This window comes from Larus michahellis, chromosome 6, assembly GCF_964199755.1.
Source record: "Larus michahellis chromosome 6, bLarMic1.1, whole genome shotgun sequence".
Lineage (NCBI taxonomy): Eukaryota > Metazoa > Chordata > Aves > Charadriiformes > Laridae > Larus > Larus michahellis.
Genome location: NC_133901.1, coordinates 27,684,161 through 27,699,565, shown reverse-complemented (window position 1 = coordinate 27,699,565; position 15,405 = coordinate 27,684,161). Strand labels below are relative to the sequence as shown.

The 15,405-nt window shown below is 36.0% G+C and overlaps 1 protein-coding gene across 8 annotated transcripts in view; it reads left to right on the top strand.

The window, feature by feature from the left end:
* The window catches only part of OPA1 (OPA1 mitochondrial dynamin like GTPase), a 55,510-nt gene extending 42,538 nt beyond the window's left edge, over positions 1 to 12,972 (top strand). For 4 of the 8 annotated variants that reach the window (XM_074591224.1, XM_074591222.1, XM_074591217.1 and 1 more), the window contains 2 exons: positions 10,370 to 10,447; positions 10,999 to 12,972. In XM_074591224.1, the coding sequence (XP_074447325.1) occupies positions 10,370 to 10,434 (65 nt within the window). In that variant the 3' untranslated portion in view covers positions 10,435 to 10,447; positions 10,999 to 12,972. Of the gene's footprint in view, positions 1 to 10,369; positions 10,448 to 10,995 lie in introns of all 8 variants that reach the window. The other 4 variants (XM_074591223.1, XM_074591225.1, XM_074591219.1 and 1 more) reach the window with 1 other exon arrangement.
* Positions 12,973 to 15,405: the final 2,433 nt, after the last annotated feature.

Here is a 15,405-nt window from a genome sequence, read left to right as displayed (position 1 = left end):
TTAAAACCATGCTTTGACTTGGCTTTCTAAAGCCTTTGCTTCCATTTTCTCTTCTGTTATGAGCTTCAACTTTTTTAAAAGGTCACAACAGTGTTTCATAGGGGGCAAAGCTCAGCTGCAGGGGGAAAGATCTTTTCTCAAATAAGCAGATCTTTGGTAATTTTCCCCTAGAAACCAGAGGCAGACAAAACAACTCAAAAGGCAGTGGTTAGTAGTCCTTAAATCGATCCTTAAGGTGCTTGTTCAGAACTAACATGGGTTTTGGTGTTTACAAGACATAGGACAAAAAGGTGTAATTCTGAAGATATTTGAATTTAGAACCCAGATGTCACCCCTGCTGCTCAAAGACAGACATGGGAAAGAGGAAAGCATCCTAGGAAATCCAAATGGAGGAGTAATTTTATTAGAATCTGCAGAATTACAGTTATTTTGTGCTCTCGTTTCTTTCACGATACCTAAATATTGGAGTTTTAGAAGCTATGTAAGTAAAAATGTGGTTACTTCATAGTTGTGAGACATTTCACAGAAGTGGTGGCGGTCTTGCTTTGTTCCTTTCAGCTGATCATAGCTGTGAAGAGTGCTCAGTTACAGTCTAATCCTGAGTTAGCAGAAGGCTACACAGGGAGATGTTTTGGGGTCATTTCCCTTGCGGAATCACCTAACAGATCTCCAACTTCTGATAAGCCTGTGCAGGGTAGCTGCTCTCTTCACTGTCCCCTGCCAGCAGCTTCCCCCAGGACATTAATATAGCCTGCATCTTATCAGAGGCTGGTTGTCATTTAGAGCGCCTTCATTTCTGCCCAAATCTCAATCAGTCAAATAAAGTGCTCGTGTGGGCCATATGTACCTTAACGAGTTCAGGCTTGTGCTGGTGTCACCATTGTGCTGGTGGCAGTATGACTCCTGTGCTCCCTTCGAGCTCTGTAGATGTCCTGGTGCTCCGTGGTGCTTGGTGTCAGGGGGCAACATGTTTGGAATCAGTCAGTGCGGTTGTGTGTTCAATTTCCCCCACCTTTGAACACGAGCAAGTCAACAACAGTGCATCCCATTATTTTTAGTAGATTTGCTAATTTTCTGGTACTCTGATAGAATGCAATTTAACTGTTTTTACATGATTATCATGTTTTTAATTCCGTGTGGATAAGTTATGAAATTACCCAAGCAAGCGTACTTTGATGTGAAAGACGCTGGTTGAATGTTTAAGGGGTTTTGTGGTGTTTTTTTTTCTCCTCTCTTGAGTTTTGGGCCATCTGCACAAAACTAATGAATTAAAACCAAAAGAATGTGTAGGACAGTCTGTGTCAAAGTGCAGATAAGGTAGTTCCTGCTTTGTGTCATGGCAGAAAGTGCTTTATAAAAAGCTGCATCTTCTCAGAGAAGGAAGTAATCCTCACGGGAGAACATACATCACTTGTAAACCTCCTGTGACGGAGTGATGGTTTACTTAAGTTAAGAATCCCAGATGACCAAAGTCTGTCTGCTGTGATTGCTTGAAGTTATTGATGAAGAGTTAGGCACTGATGTCCAGGTTCTAAAACTTACAGAGTTCAGCACATTTGTCACTGACTAAGCGAAGCCTATCACTTAAAGTTGACATGGAAAAATAATGATAAACTGCTACATGAGTAATGACATATTTAATGCCTGTTAATCTTACCCTAGACCCATGTCTCTTGTGCTTGAGGGTCATTCTGGTGTTGTCTGATAAATTTAATTTTTTCCCAAAATTTCCTTAATGTTGCAAGGATGAAAACATCTAATTGGATGCTATTTTCTTTTTAGTACTGGTTGCTTATGAGGGTACCTATTAATCAAAATTTAAATAAATACTTCTCATGGAGAGATTACTATTTGTATAAATGCACACTTTTAAACTAACCAGTGTATGTATTTGTTTTGAACTGGTATGGAATTGTGGAGTGTAACACTTGTGTTTCCGAAAGCTGGAGAAGTCAGTGTCGTGTATGTTGCACATTACTAATGTTGTAATGGATTCCACTTTTCTTCCAATTTGGAAGTCTATCTAAAAACGGAAGGAAATATTTCAGCTAGGAATGATAACAAACTAAGAAAAAATAATAGAATAACCTGTTTTTCTTCAGGGCATGATGACTTAAGTTTCTGACTATCAAAAATGAAGCTTGTAAATTTTTAGATCATAATAATAGTCTCATCACCATTTCATTTTCTGACATCGTATTTTAGAGAGACTTTCCCATAAATAGTCCTGATAGTAAATTATTTTATTATATGTTATTTTATTATCTAGCTAACTAATGAGTATGCTTCATTTTGGGTGGAGAAACAACACGTATCAGTTATTTCTTATGTTAAAGCCTCTTCACAATTTTATAGCCTTAAGGTTACAGTAGCCTTTACATGAGTAATTTGCCTTTATAGCTGTACATGTCTTTTCTGCCTAAGAAAAAGTTGGGGTTTTTTTACATCACTGGATGAATCATTGAGTAATATTTCTGGTTTGCCTTTGTACTTTTCACTATTTCTGCCAAAAATAATGAGCATCATGATGTTCTGATTCATTCTAGTTTAACTGTTTTGATTTAGAAATTAAATCTTTCTGTGTCCATAAGTTTGATTCAGGATGTGAGTCCATTTTACAAGGTTGCCTTGTCATTCTGCTACTAAACTCCTTCTAACTGTCCAGTAAGCAGCACAGCGAAGTTCTGTTGAAAGATTGAGTTACTAAATAGAACAGTTTTAATTAAAAATCTAAGGTAGGGACAGAGGGCTGAAAGGTGACCAAGTCCTACCTTGCTATTGCAGACATCGTAACTCTCATAAACTTGCAGCTTAATACAGATTAATAATCATTTGTACTTTAAACTAGCCTTAATGGTAGTATAGAAATTTACATGAGTTTGTATCATGATTTGGCAATATTTACTTTTCTGTAAACAAGCAGGACTGATGTGTTACAGCCCATAGAAAAGTATCTTGTATAAAGTCATCATAGGCTACATAATTGTCAATTTTGCTTCAGCCCCATACGTCAGTTCTCGTATGCTGTGTCGGAGAAAGAAAGATTTGGTGCTTGCCAGCCTGAGGAGCCCCAGGGACCCCTCCAAGAAATACAGACAGCTTCTGTTCTGTTTGGCTGAGGAGGGGAAAATGTGTTGCCGAAGCCATTTCATTAAGCTGCAGAGGTCTCGCTTGTGAATCTGGGGCAGCTATAGGTCAAGACATTGATTGATTAGTAATTTACAGTTTCATCAGTGCAACGCACAATTCCTGTTTCTGCCACTAAAAAGCATTATTAGTAATGCTAAAATAATGTTCCAATGCTCAATACCTTGTAAGAATAGCTGAAGTGTTTTCAGACAAGCTCTCTTCTACTGCTGATTATCTTTAGTCTGAAATAAAGGTGATACTGTTTTGTACAGGCAGCTGATAGCTTTGCAAGATATGATATGCAGAGATAAATAATTAATATGATATTGATACTTGCAACAAAAGTTACTTCAATGATGTCAGCTGTGATTATTTTTTTTTTTCTGTCTAAAATGACTTTTTGACACTAAGATTTTATTATGTTTCTACAGCAGGCTAAGTATACAATCTGGAGATGATTTTTACTTTCCCTTTTTTAGAGGAAGATTCACCTACAACAGGGAAAAGAAAAAATGTACCCTTTATATATGTCTTTGTAGGAAACAGGGTCCTTGATGTTTTCTCCTATTAATGCCATGCAAAAGGAGATTTTTAACCGGATCGCCAGCAGGCAGTTGTTGATGAACTTGATATGTTGACTGACCCTTGGAGATTTTAATAGCTATATTAAAATAACATATTTAGCACCTTGTCTTGTTCTAGGGTTTAAAATATATTTTTCTGAAAGGACACTGAAACATTATCTTCATCTATTTCATAATGAAAGTGCACCTCACCTGATGCACTTGGGTAGTTCGGGCACGTCCCTGTCCTTCTCACTGTCTTTCTGGAACTGACAACTGAAGTACAGGATTTCTAGATGTTGCTCAGATTAAAATACCTTTTCTCTGAAGATGGCAAAGGGATTTAAGGCAAGTAGAAAGTTGTCAGTAAGTCTGGTGAATATAACGGTGGATGTCTAGCTTTATATGTCTGAGAGGGGAAGCCCGATTTATAAATTTATTTACAACATTTTTGTATCATAAGTATCCCATTCCAGTGAGCGTACTTTGAAGTCAGAATTTGTAGAAAGAACTCAATTAAACTGGCTGCAAATTCAAGTCTCATTATAAATTGCAAGACGTAAGAAATATTTTGTAACAATAAAGAAAAGCTACTACGATGTAGCATCAGTTAGCATCTTCATTCAGTCTAACTACTAGTAAGTAAAGAGTATGCTCGCTATTTTCTGCAAGCTTGCATTTTAAAGGCTCTCTATTTTTAATGATTCATGGATTTACTACATGAACTATTATAAATTCCATTTAAACTTTTCAGGGTTCTGCAGTGCTTTTATTACACTAATGAGCTAATTGTTTAAGAATCATTCACATGATTCATCCTCCTGCTCAGCCCTTTTTAAAAAAACTTTTAGCTGCTGAAACTCTCTTGACAAACCAATATTTATAGCAGTTTGACAGCAGGATGAGGAACAGCGTTTGTCTTTGTAACAGCTTAAAGAAAAGGCCTTTCCAGCACCCAGCCATGCAGTTACAGTCTTGACCTCTTTCTTATGCTGGGAACATCCATACAGCAGACAAGCAGCACCTCCCCTGTGTTTTCTTGACCCTTTCACTGTCCATTCACTTCCCATCTGTTTTGCAGCCTTAAAGGAACAGAGGGGGCCCTCTACTTATAAATCTGTCTTTGCAGCTGATAATTGATGTTCTGTCTCTTTAAGGGCAGCCTGGGTGGTTTTGCCTTTTTTTTTTTTTATCTTAAAACTTTAGCTTTTCTCTTGGCCTCATCTCGAGGAAAATATGCTATGTGAACAAGAGGAAACTGGCAAAATATGCGATGGGTAGTTTCAAAGGATTTTCTAAAATTCAGCGGGACATGACCCTGCAATGATCAGTAAATTATAGTAGCTGTTAGGCTGTGGCTGTGCGCGACATGAGAAAGCATGTTGATGCAGGTCTTGTAACTGTGGGTGCAAAGTCTGCTTTCTGGGGCATTATTTGGAGTGGCCGTGAGCGTGCTGCCTCATACTATTTCAATGAGAAATCAAGTTTTTGCATGGCCCTTAGAAAATTCAGGAATACGGTACAAAAGGCTGAACTTTGAAGAGGTGATTTTATTTTCACACACACATACATGCTTCTCCACCTGACTGTTCATAGGGGGTTGTATACAGCTACAGGGTTTGTGTCTTAGGTAGCCCTAAGATAAAGTTCAACTCTCAATAGGAAACCGTGGATCGACACTTCTAATTTTTAATGGTGTGCTTCTGGGCATTCTGATGAAATCTGACTACGGACTGGGCTTTCCTTTTTACTATAGGAAAGATGATGCATTCAGAGCAGTAAATTCAACATTTCTGCCTCTGTGGTTAATTAACCATAACATAGAAGTAGCACAGCAAGCAGTGAGAATGTTTATAGGCAAGGAAGGGATTAAGAAAGGAAGGAAGATTAAAAAAAAAAAGAGGGGACTAAAGTCTGAACGCAATCCAGAGCAAAAGGAGTAACAACCATGAGCTTTCAAATATCAAAGTCATATAAACATCAGTTGGAGGTAGAAATCACTTTAATGTAGAACAGGAGGACTTATAATGAGGTATTAACATATTTTTATCATCGTTGTTTCATGCTGTAAGTTTCATCAAAGTATAAAATAAAGACGGTTCTGTGTCCAGAAAGATTTTTACAATTTTTCTTGATGCTGCAACTGAAAATTGATGTCATATGGACAAAGTTGTAAACAGCGGAAGGGAAAGCTTTTTGATTTGCCTAAATGCTCATGCAATTTTCTCCCTATTGTGGCACAGACAGACACGAACACCTTTAAAATTCTGTGCTAAAACCATTGGTTTTTTTACAGGTCAGTATGTATGATTTGAATGTCTCAAAATTAAGTTATCTTCAGAAGCATAAGCAAGACAGGTTTTTTGGGCAGAGGCCACATCTTTTATTAAACCAATTAATACAGTTGGAAAATATCTAGAAAAACTTTTTCTTGCTACTTAGAGCATGGTTGAAATACATCAGCAATGTACTTTCCTTTTGTAATTTGCTTTTAATGTTATTTTGAGGATATTTGGCCTTACTTCAGGAGATTAATTTGATAACTTACTTTAGCTGTTTCGTTTTAGGAGTGATTCCCCAGCTTCTGTATTGTTAATTAGTAGGTAAGCTTGACTGTCGAAGGGAGCACTCAGTAAGCAAGCTCCCCTTATAAGACTCAGTATTTCAGGGGTTTCCCTTCTGACCAGCTTATGATATTAGGAAAAGCAAACTTTATCTGTGCCTGTGTTCACGGTGTATCCAAATCCTAATTACAGATCAATTAGTCTGGTTTTGAGCCTTTTAGATTTAGGATCACAGGATTAATGAAAAGATGATGAGAGGGTAGCGGTATCATTTCATATGCAGAAAAGGAGAGACTGAGCATGAATGAGGATCTTGAGACATCCGAATAAAGAATTTCCTCATTCTGTCAGGGAAGTTTTATGGGATATGGAGGGAGGATTATGGGAATATTCATTACCAGATCAAGAGGCATAATGAGTTGATGTATGAACTTGCTTATCTTTTAGGTAAACACGGGGTAAATGGGAAGTAGAATAGCCATTCATTGCCCCTAGGCCTGTGAATTTTACTGTTCTAAAGATGGAAACGAGGGTTCAGTTACAGTTATTCTTCATTGATTTCATTTGATTTTTGATCACAGTTTAACAGGTGCGGGAAGAATTATGTATTTGTAACTTCAGGTCTGCATTAAAACTACCAAAGACTACGTTTTCTTTCTAGAATCCAGCAATAATATATATTTAAACTTCTGCAGTACTGTATAATAAGAATGTAGTACTTTTAACAGCCTTCTGTGATACTGGAGATACTGTGATACTGTAACAGTGCTGGGGTAGTTCAACCTGTTACAAAAATAATTTGCTAGTAAACTGAATGCTTTTAGTCTGTGGCTTGCTTGTACATGGAAAAAACACGGTATCACAAAACCTAGAAAGAGCAACAGGTTACCTTTGTCCATCCCTTAATTTACTTATATACTAAGTATTCTTATCTGAAATGCAAGTTACGTTCTGGGTTTGGCATGTTGATAAAAGTTCCTCAAAAGAAAATATACTGTAATTTACAAGCGTAGGTCACTAATATTTTGATCCAGGTGTCAATCAAAACCCTGCAAATGTGGGTACGCAGCTTGGGCATTTCACAGGGGAGAGAACTTCCCCAAATGAAGATGGGTAATCATAACAATTAATTGTTGTTCCAAATGCAGTGTCACACGGTGCTGATGAAACTATGGGCGGTTATCCCAGAACCGCAGACCCTGCACTTGCACTCATTAGAAGACTTCTGCCCGAGCATTTATATTTACTGGTTTATTAAGATTAGTGTTGTGTAAATGCATAACTCTGCCATTAGCCTATTTAAAAAGTAAACCAATTTAGCTGACTGCGGCCCTGTGCTACGGAAGGGACTTGTGGGGAAAATGGTACAGGTTGGCTGGGGTCTGCTGCTGCAAAAGGCTTTACTACTGCTAAGAATACAGGGCATAGCATGAATAATTGCAGCTATTTGGCAGTCATTGTAACTGTTCTTTTTTAAGAATAGCCAGCATGTTTTTTCAAAGTATTAAATTACCTCAAGACCTCATAATTATTACAGTTAAGCAATCATTTCAATTCAGTCCAAGTATAAAAACTAATAAAGTGCTCATAATATGGAGGCAATTTTAGTATGTCTGTTCTCTGAGCAAACACAGCTGATTCAGTATATTCTGATGGAATACATATTTGCTATCCTGTTATTTTAATATGCCCTAATCAGAAAATTAAAGTAGATTTTGTTGGCACAAACCTTTTTTTAAGAGTGAAATAATAGTTATAGATTTTTGCTGATGCTATTAATTTTCAGGACTGGAATATTTCATTAGCAAGAGGTTGAGAAGGGAAAATATTTGCATTTAATACTGCTAAATCTGCCTGCTTTCACTGAGTCTAATGGCTTGATCAATATAAAGAACATACTTGGGGAAAGCATGTAGCAATTAAAAAAAAAAATTTCACATCAAAAATAAAGCTATTGAAAGCACAATGGGAAGACATCTTCTGGGTCATGAGATCTAATCTCCAGTTATCACTGGCAACTGCTGCTCATTTTGGAGAGTCAGGTCCAGGATTAATAATTTCCAAAAATATGTCAGCTCTGTCCAAGATAATAGGACATTATTTCAAAGGTTAATTTTGTAAACATACACAGAGCATCAGTATTGAAAGCTGAGCTAAGTAGTTGCCTAAATAAATGCCATAGAATTAATGTTTTCATTACACAAGAGGTTTATATACTGACATGCAAACAATACATACTCTTTTAGAAAAAAGATAGTAATGAAAACACTTTGAATGTGCTTAGTAAGGAGAAGTGATCATGGGACTGCTTTTTTTTTTTTTTCTTTTTCATTGGCAGCTTTCAAAGATTCTCTCTGCTGAACTGAATCAAGGATTTCTTTTTTCATTAATTTAATTTTTTTCCCTGGTAAAAAAACTTCCAAGATACAGCCTTTTTTCCCTCACACTCACTGTAATCTTAATTTAATATCAAAGTACTTTAAAAAAAAAAAAAAAATTAGCTGAAAATCAAGGAAGTTCTTTGGCGTTTTCTTTAGGACCCAGAGTGTGAGTCAGCCTCAGTGTCCATGGGTGGTTGTAGATAAGCACCACTGGGGAAGAGGACACTGAAGTGTTGAAAGTCTAAGTGGCCTGACCTTCGGCACCTAAGAATTGCATGATAAAGATAGGAGTTTGAGATTTCGTCATCCTCATGCAGGCTACTTTCCATATTTTATATCAAATGCTGACTAAAATTCTTTACTTCTGTTACAGGACTACAGGGTTTTGCGGAGTTATTATTATTATAATTACTCTAAAATGGATTTCATAACTGACTGTGGGCTTGTCACTTTGTTGCTGGATGAAACTTTGAGTTCCCTTAGCTGCCTTAGAGCATTCTTCTTGGAGGTCTTTTTTTTTTTTCCCCGCTTATGCTTATTGCTTATGTATCCCATTTAAGGCTGACTGGTTTATTTTTCTTTATGTTTTGCTATTATTTCAGCTCAGCAAAGCCAGTTTATAACATGTGGTATTGCTACAGAGAAGAAAACATTAATATTAAAAAAAAAAGCTCAAACCTTGTATTTCATACAAAGGTACAATGGCTTTAATCCAGTAGTATTTTTAGCATGAAAATAAAATTGTGTGTGTTTATGCTCATCTAACTGATTTTTGTCTCTCCTGCTGCTCTCCCCTTGTTCCTTCGTATTTCTGAAGTGTGTTTTTCATGTCCGTAATCACACACAGAAGGAGCCTCAAATGAGGATGTGGTGAGAGAGAAGCAGGAAATCTCGCAGGCTTTGGATTCCAGCTATGTTCTAAATCTTGCTTCATAAGCGATTTAATAAATCAAATAGGTTATATGATGACAAGTGTTGTATGGAATTGAGAAAAGAGTGGAAAAGTGCCTAAACCCCTCTGTTTTTCCCAATGTTGCCTTTTCATTCTTAGTAACTATTTGTAGTTGTGTTCAAGTCATGTTGTTGTAGAGAAATAAACTCCCATCTTTAGTATTTATATAAAATAAGATTCTGCCCACATCCATCTGATTATTACTGAAATGCAAGGGAATAAAGTGCAAATTTTAAACATTCTTAACCTTGTGCTTGCCCTTCTGAATAGGTGTCTTGAATAGTGATGTTTCGTTCCCTGAAATTCTCCCTGCTTGAAAGGGCACGAGCTTTCAACTCTCTTTAGAATGATTAGTGGTGTTTGTGACACTTGCTGTGGAGAATAAAAATATTTGGTTAAAAGAGAAAGGGATTTGTGGGCATTATTTAGAAGATAACAACTCCCCATATGTAACAGGTGTACAGTAGTTCTGCTGTGCATGATCTAATGGAAACTTCAGTTTTTTGAAATACAACATTTCTACTATAGGATTGCTTTGGTAAATTTTTGAATTATTAAATTAGTATGTTTGTGGAAGTTCTTCTGATGTAGAAAAATGTTCTAAATCTTAATTTTAAGAAACTAAATGCATAGGGTAATATCGATGGCAGCATTAGTTTTTGTTCATGTTTGCAGGTTTGGGTTGTTTTGTTGGTTTTTGTTGGTTTTTTTTTTTTTTCTTTCTGGGCATGTCCTCAATTTAGTAGTAGATATTTGAACGGTGATCTTTAATTCTTCCAGAAAAAGTTCGGGAAATCCAGGAAAAACTTGAAGCCTTCATAGAAGCCCTCCATCAAGAAAAGTAGATTGTTCAAGCAGGTAATCATGTTTAAATCATAAAAAGGTTGCTACAATTTTCTTATTGTCTAATATAAAATGATTATCCATCGCTTTTAGCTGCACGTGTTTTCATACAGACTTTGTGAAAATTCCTTTTTATTTTATTCCAGTGCCTGGCGGCTGCTGCTGCTTTTTGCTTCTAAGCCGACCTATACTCTCGGTTTTTTTGCTACAAGCAGATATGAAACTTAGTAGAACTATAATTACTGACTAGTTATTCAGATGTTGTGAAACACTGTGGGCTATTTGATTACTCTCAGTTCATTATTTTTAATAGTTTGTTATAAATCTCTGTGTTAAGAGAAAGAAGGCATAAGTAGCTGGAATCGAAATTAAGGGAACACTTTTGTTGTTTATAAAAGCATTTTGATTCATTTTTTTCCTTAAAGGCACTGTGTATTGTTAGCAACAATATTTGCATGTGGGTAATTTCTAACTTTCTTCTTCTGTATTAATTCTTAAAAAAATAAGCCTAAGTGCTGTCATATATCTGCACACATCTTGAAACAATGTCCTTTCTGTTTCAGCAGCAACTTTACACAAGAATGCAGCCTTTTCCAGGATACCTTGCACAAAGAAGACTGAATGGAAATGGCTTTTGTGTCCCATTCTCTTTCCTATCTTTTGGGGAGCATCCTTAGACGATGAAGGGGAAAGAAAATAATGTCTCATGGGATTGAGAAGTTCAGTTAAAATCCACCTGCTCTTTTAATTTTTGAAGCTACATGCACATGACAGAAGAATCTGACTTGTGTGTCAGTGAGATAGCTTGGGAGTTTGCTGAAGTTGTACATTTAAGTTTGGTTTTTTTCCTGAAAGGAAAAAAAGCTTTTATTTTTGGCATCTGTCTTGTATGGTAGAGCTGGATGAGATTCATAAAATGATTTTATCTGTTGTCATTTTCTTGCCTGCAAATGATCCTCGGAGTTTGACATAAAGTTTTAGTATTTGTATGTACATTAAAATGCCCTTCTAAGTAATGCCATTTGTATTTGTTATGCTCTGTGTTGAAGCATTCTCTGATCACTCTGGTACAGATTTAAGAGCACGATATTGAGATCTTGAGAGGAAGTTGTGGATTTTGTTAAACTCCTAAACTCTTGAGAGACGTCATCTGAGGAATTCTTGTAGTGCTTTCAAGTGAAAGTACAGACTGCTATTCACTGACACCTTAAAAGGTTTGGCTCAGGAAATAATGTCAACAGCTGCTCCTTTTACCCATTCCTTCCTAATATATGTTGTTACTCTTGAATCAGCCGATTACATTTCATTTCTGAGATTGCACAGACTCTGATTTCCTTCAGAGCTCCTGAAGCTCCTCCCTTCACCACAGGTACAAAGTCACTTGATCAAGTACATGTGAAATGTAGAAAGATACTCTGTACAATTCCAACTTGTCCAACCTCAACTAAAAAAGGAAAAAAAAATTAATCTAATTTTTCTAATATCTTCTTTTAAGACCAAAATTGCTTTTATAAGAACGTTATGCACAAGGTCCCACTTGATTTCTACCATTCAGTATAGTAAAAATAGTAAGTAGTCTTTCTTTTACTGCCTTTCAGTTTTGCCATAGAAATGTCTCTTCTGACAAATTTAAGCATGATTTAGGCTCTGTATCGTAGGTGCCTGGTGATTAATCACCACCATATTTTTCTGCCCACACTTTGCCACAAATGATCTTCTAAATAATTCTGTGGAAGAAGAACCAGTTTGTTTTGCAGTTGTCTGATTACGTATGTTGAAAAATTGACCTAGGTTTATTTTTCCCTTTTGAAAAGGCTATTGATTTTGATGTGTGGCAAATAAAAGAGAGGAATCTGGACATTTTACAACAGATACTGCTTCTGTTTGCTCTCAGAGGAAACAATACACAGTTTGGTAAGATGTTCCCCAAATGTTCAGACATAAATTATTTAGTCAAGTGGACAAAAAGTTAACGTAGAGCTATTCATAAAATGGTGTTGAAAGATTAAATATTTCAAGGTGATCAAACTGAATGTTTTGGGATTTTCTGTTTAAAATTACTTCCTGAAAATGAGTGTTTGAGAATGGAAGAATGAAAAAATGACTTGTGTCATCATCATTCTCTGAAGATAACTTCAGAAATGTACGTTTGCACAATTCTGAAGGCAGAGTCCTTAAGTTGTATAGCAATTGAAATAAGTCTGTACTTGTGTTAAATCCTTCTTTGTAAAAAAAAAAAAAAAAAAAAAAAAACCAAACAAAAACAAAAAACCCCACAACTTTTGCATTTACCTACAGATCACTGTTTGAAACTTCTGTGTAATGTAAATGTTGCAAAATATCGCATCCAGTGGCCAAGTGTTCATCTCTCTTAGTGTGATGTTCCTATAGTTTTAGTTTCAACTTCTCTGTGCTGCTCATCTAAGACTTAGCATGATGTATTCCATGAAAACTAGGTATTTATTGAATAAAAATGTAACTGAAGGAATAATAAAATGTGGGCTTTGAGCACAGTGCTATTGCACCGAATTCAGAAGTCACTTTGGCCTTCTCATTTATTAAATTATGAAAAAGTATACTGTTAATGATATTAACATGTCTGATTCAAAGTGCTGTGTCAGCACCGAGTTACTGGTAACTGTGTGAAGTGTTATCTTCTACTATATAAATTAATAATTACCTTACCATTTATTTAATACATTTAGACAAAGATATTTTATGAAAAACCATTACGTTGAAAGCTTATCTCTCTGGAGATTTAGATAATCAACTAATATTCAGAGTATAAATGAAGACTGGTTATGGAGTGTTAGTTTCAGGTGCATTTAAAACAAACAAACTTACTGAGACAATGGGTTTGAGAATTATAGAGCAGTCAGCTTAGCAACCCATCAATTCAGGAATACGTCTTTTTCTTTTTTCTTTCTTTTTCTTTTAGATGAAGAAAAATTTTACAAAATCAATTGGAAAAATAATATTCACTGTAAAACTGTGGTATTGAAGGTGCTGTGTATTTGCTCCGTAAAGCTTAAATTGCAGACATGGGCATGTTAGACTCGGTGAAGGATTATAACTTCACATTAACTTGATTTCATGATTAAACTAACCAAAAATGGTCTTGACAAATAAGCAACAGGTAATTTCATGCTGGTTTTTTATGGGATTTTATGTTAAGTTTAGAAGAAAGAAGAGTTATGGCAAGTAGTGCTTATCTCACTAGTAAGTTAGCATCAGTTAACAAAAGTAAAAATGGGCTTAAGTGCTTCAAAATTGCACCTTGTAAGGATTGTCTTACTAGATAGCTGTAGTTATGTTAAACAGCATAAGAAGGATGTGCTGACTATTACGATTTTTAGCTAGTAAACACAATTATTTGAACTGTCTCTAAAACCCATGTGATGCTGAAAAGTATGTTATTCCAAACTGTTTTGCACAAGTTCAGGATATTTTTCTGTTACATATACTCCCTTCAGATTCTGCATAAAGCAATTTATTGTGAGAAGCGAAGACTAATTTCTGGGGCTTTTTGAGATTAGAGAGGGGATCAGCAAATGCAAATATAATTATTTCATAAATGGATATTGCATTTCTAAAGCATGTTCTTTACTGTCATGTAGATATGGTACGGTATTTCTGTTTTTCATGAAATTAGACATTTATGAGCCAAGGTTTAGATACTAACGTCCAAGGGTTTTTCTGTCGCTTCTTCATGAAAAAGGTACAAATGGTGCTTTTTCACATGTCGAGAATTATTCCTTCTGAGTGGTACCTAGTAACCTCATCCTAAGTTATCAGGTCATGACAGAGGTTAAAAACTTGTAAATGTGTAAAAGTGTCAAAAGCAAGTGTAGTTAAGTTAGAAGGTGAAAATGTCAAATAAAGTTCCTAGTTATTACAAACGTGCAAGTATGCTCTATTTCACCATCAAGAATATATTAGTCAATTTTTTTGACTGAGTATATTTGAACCTAAGCTGAATTATCATGTATTTACAAAGCTCACGTTTAGAGAATTTCATTTTTGTATGTCTCAAATGTAACAAAGTAACTCTTAACAATAGGATTAAAAAAGATGCAAGAGATTGATCACCTCAGTTGAGAAATGTTGAAATATGGGAGCTCCAAGTCTGACCTGGAGCCCCTTGAGTCAGTTAGAGCTGTTTGTTCTTGGTGGGATTTGGTCCTAGAGATATCTGTGGGATCTTTTGATGTCAGTGAAGGTGTTGCCATATGAACTCGGTCTGTGATAATACCTCTGTGTTTTTGCAGAGTTGCAATGTGAGTTTTCTTTGACTATTTGGAATGTGTTTCTAGGTCTTGAGGTGCTTTAGGAAATGTTCCAGTCATGCTTCCTCACACGGATGGGATGTACAGTGGTGAAGATTACTGAGATATTGGGGTACCTCACAAGAATTTACCATGTATGGCTATTTGAAAAAACAGCAGCTAATAAATGAGCTTCTTGTATTTCCCTTTCACTTCCTCAGGAAGCGTTTGACTAGAGAACTCCATTGACTGAGAAGCAGAAACCTGCCCATTTCCAAAGTCTGGAGACAAAGTAGAGGGTTGACTACAATTCTGATTACAAACTACCACGCCAGTCTGAACTACTGTATTTCCAGTTACTGCTGTCTTGTGTAATTGGCTTAAAGGGGAAAAAAAAAAACCCCAAACAAACTACTTCCATCTTGACACGAAGATTTCAAGCAAGCTTGTATCTGCCATCACCTCAGTGCTGTAGCACATCAGAATGTGAAATTACCCAAACTGTTGTTCTGTAAGAAATGCTAAAAATCACAGGCATGGTTTTAGTTTTGACTGTAGAAGTGACTCAGTAAATAGTTCTGAAAGTGCTTCTAGGATGGCTGGTGAAACAACTCCAGAGCCAACCTCAGAAACTGTTCAGAAACTTTTCTGAAATTGACTCTCAATAAGTTTCTTGTATTGATGCTGTCAGTCAGTGGGGAAATGTTT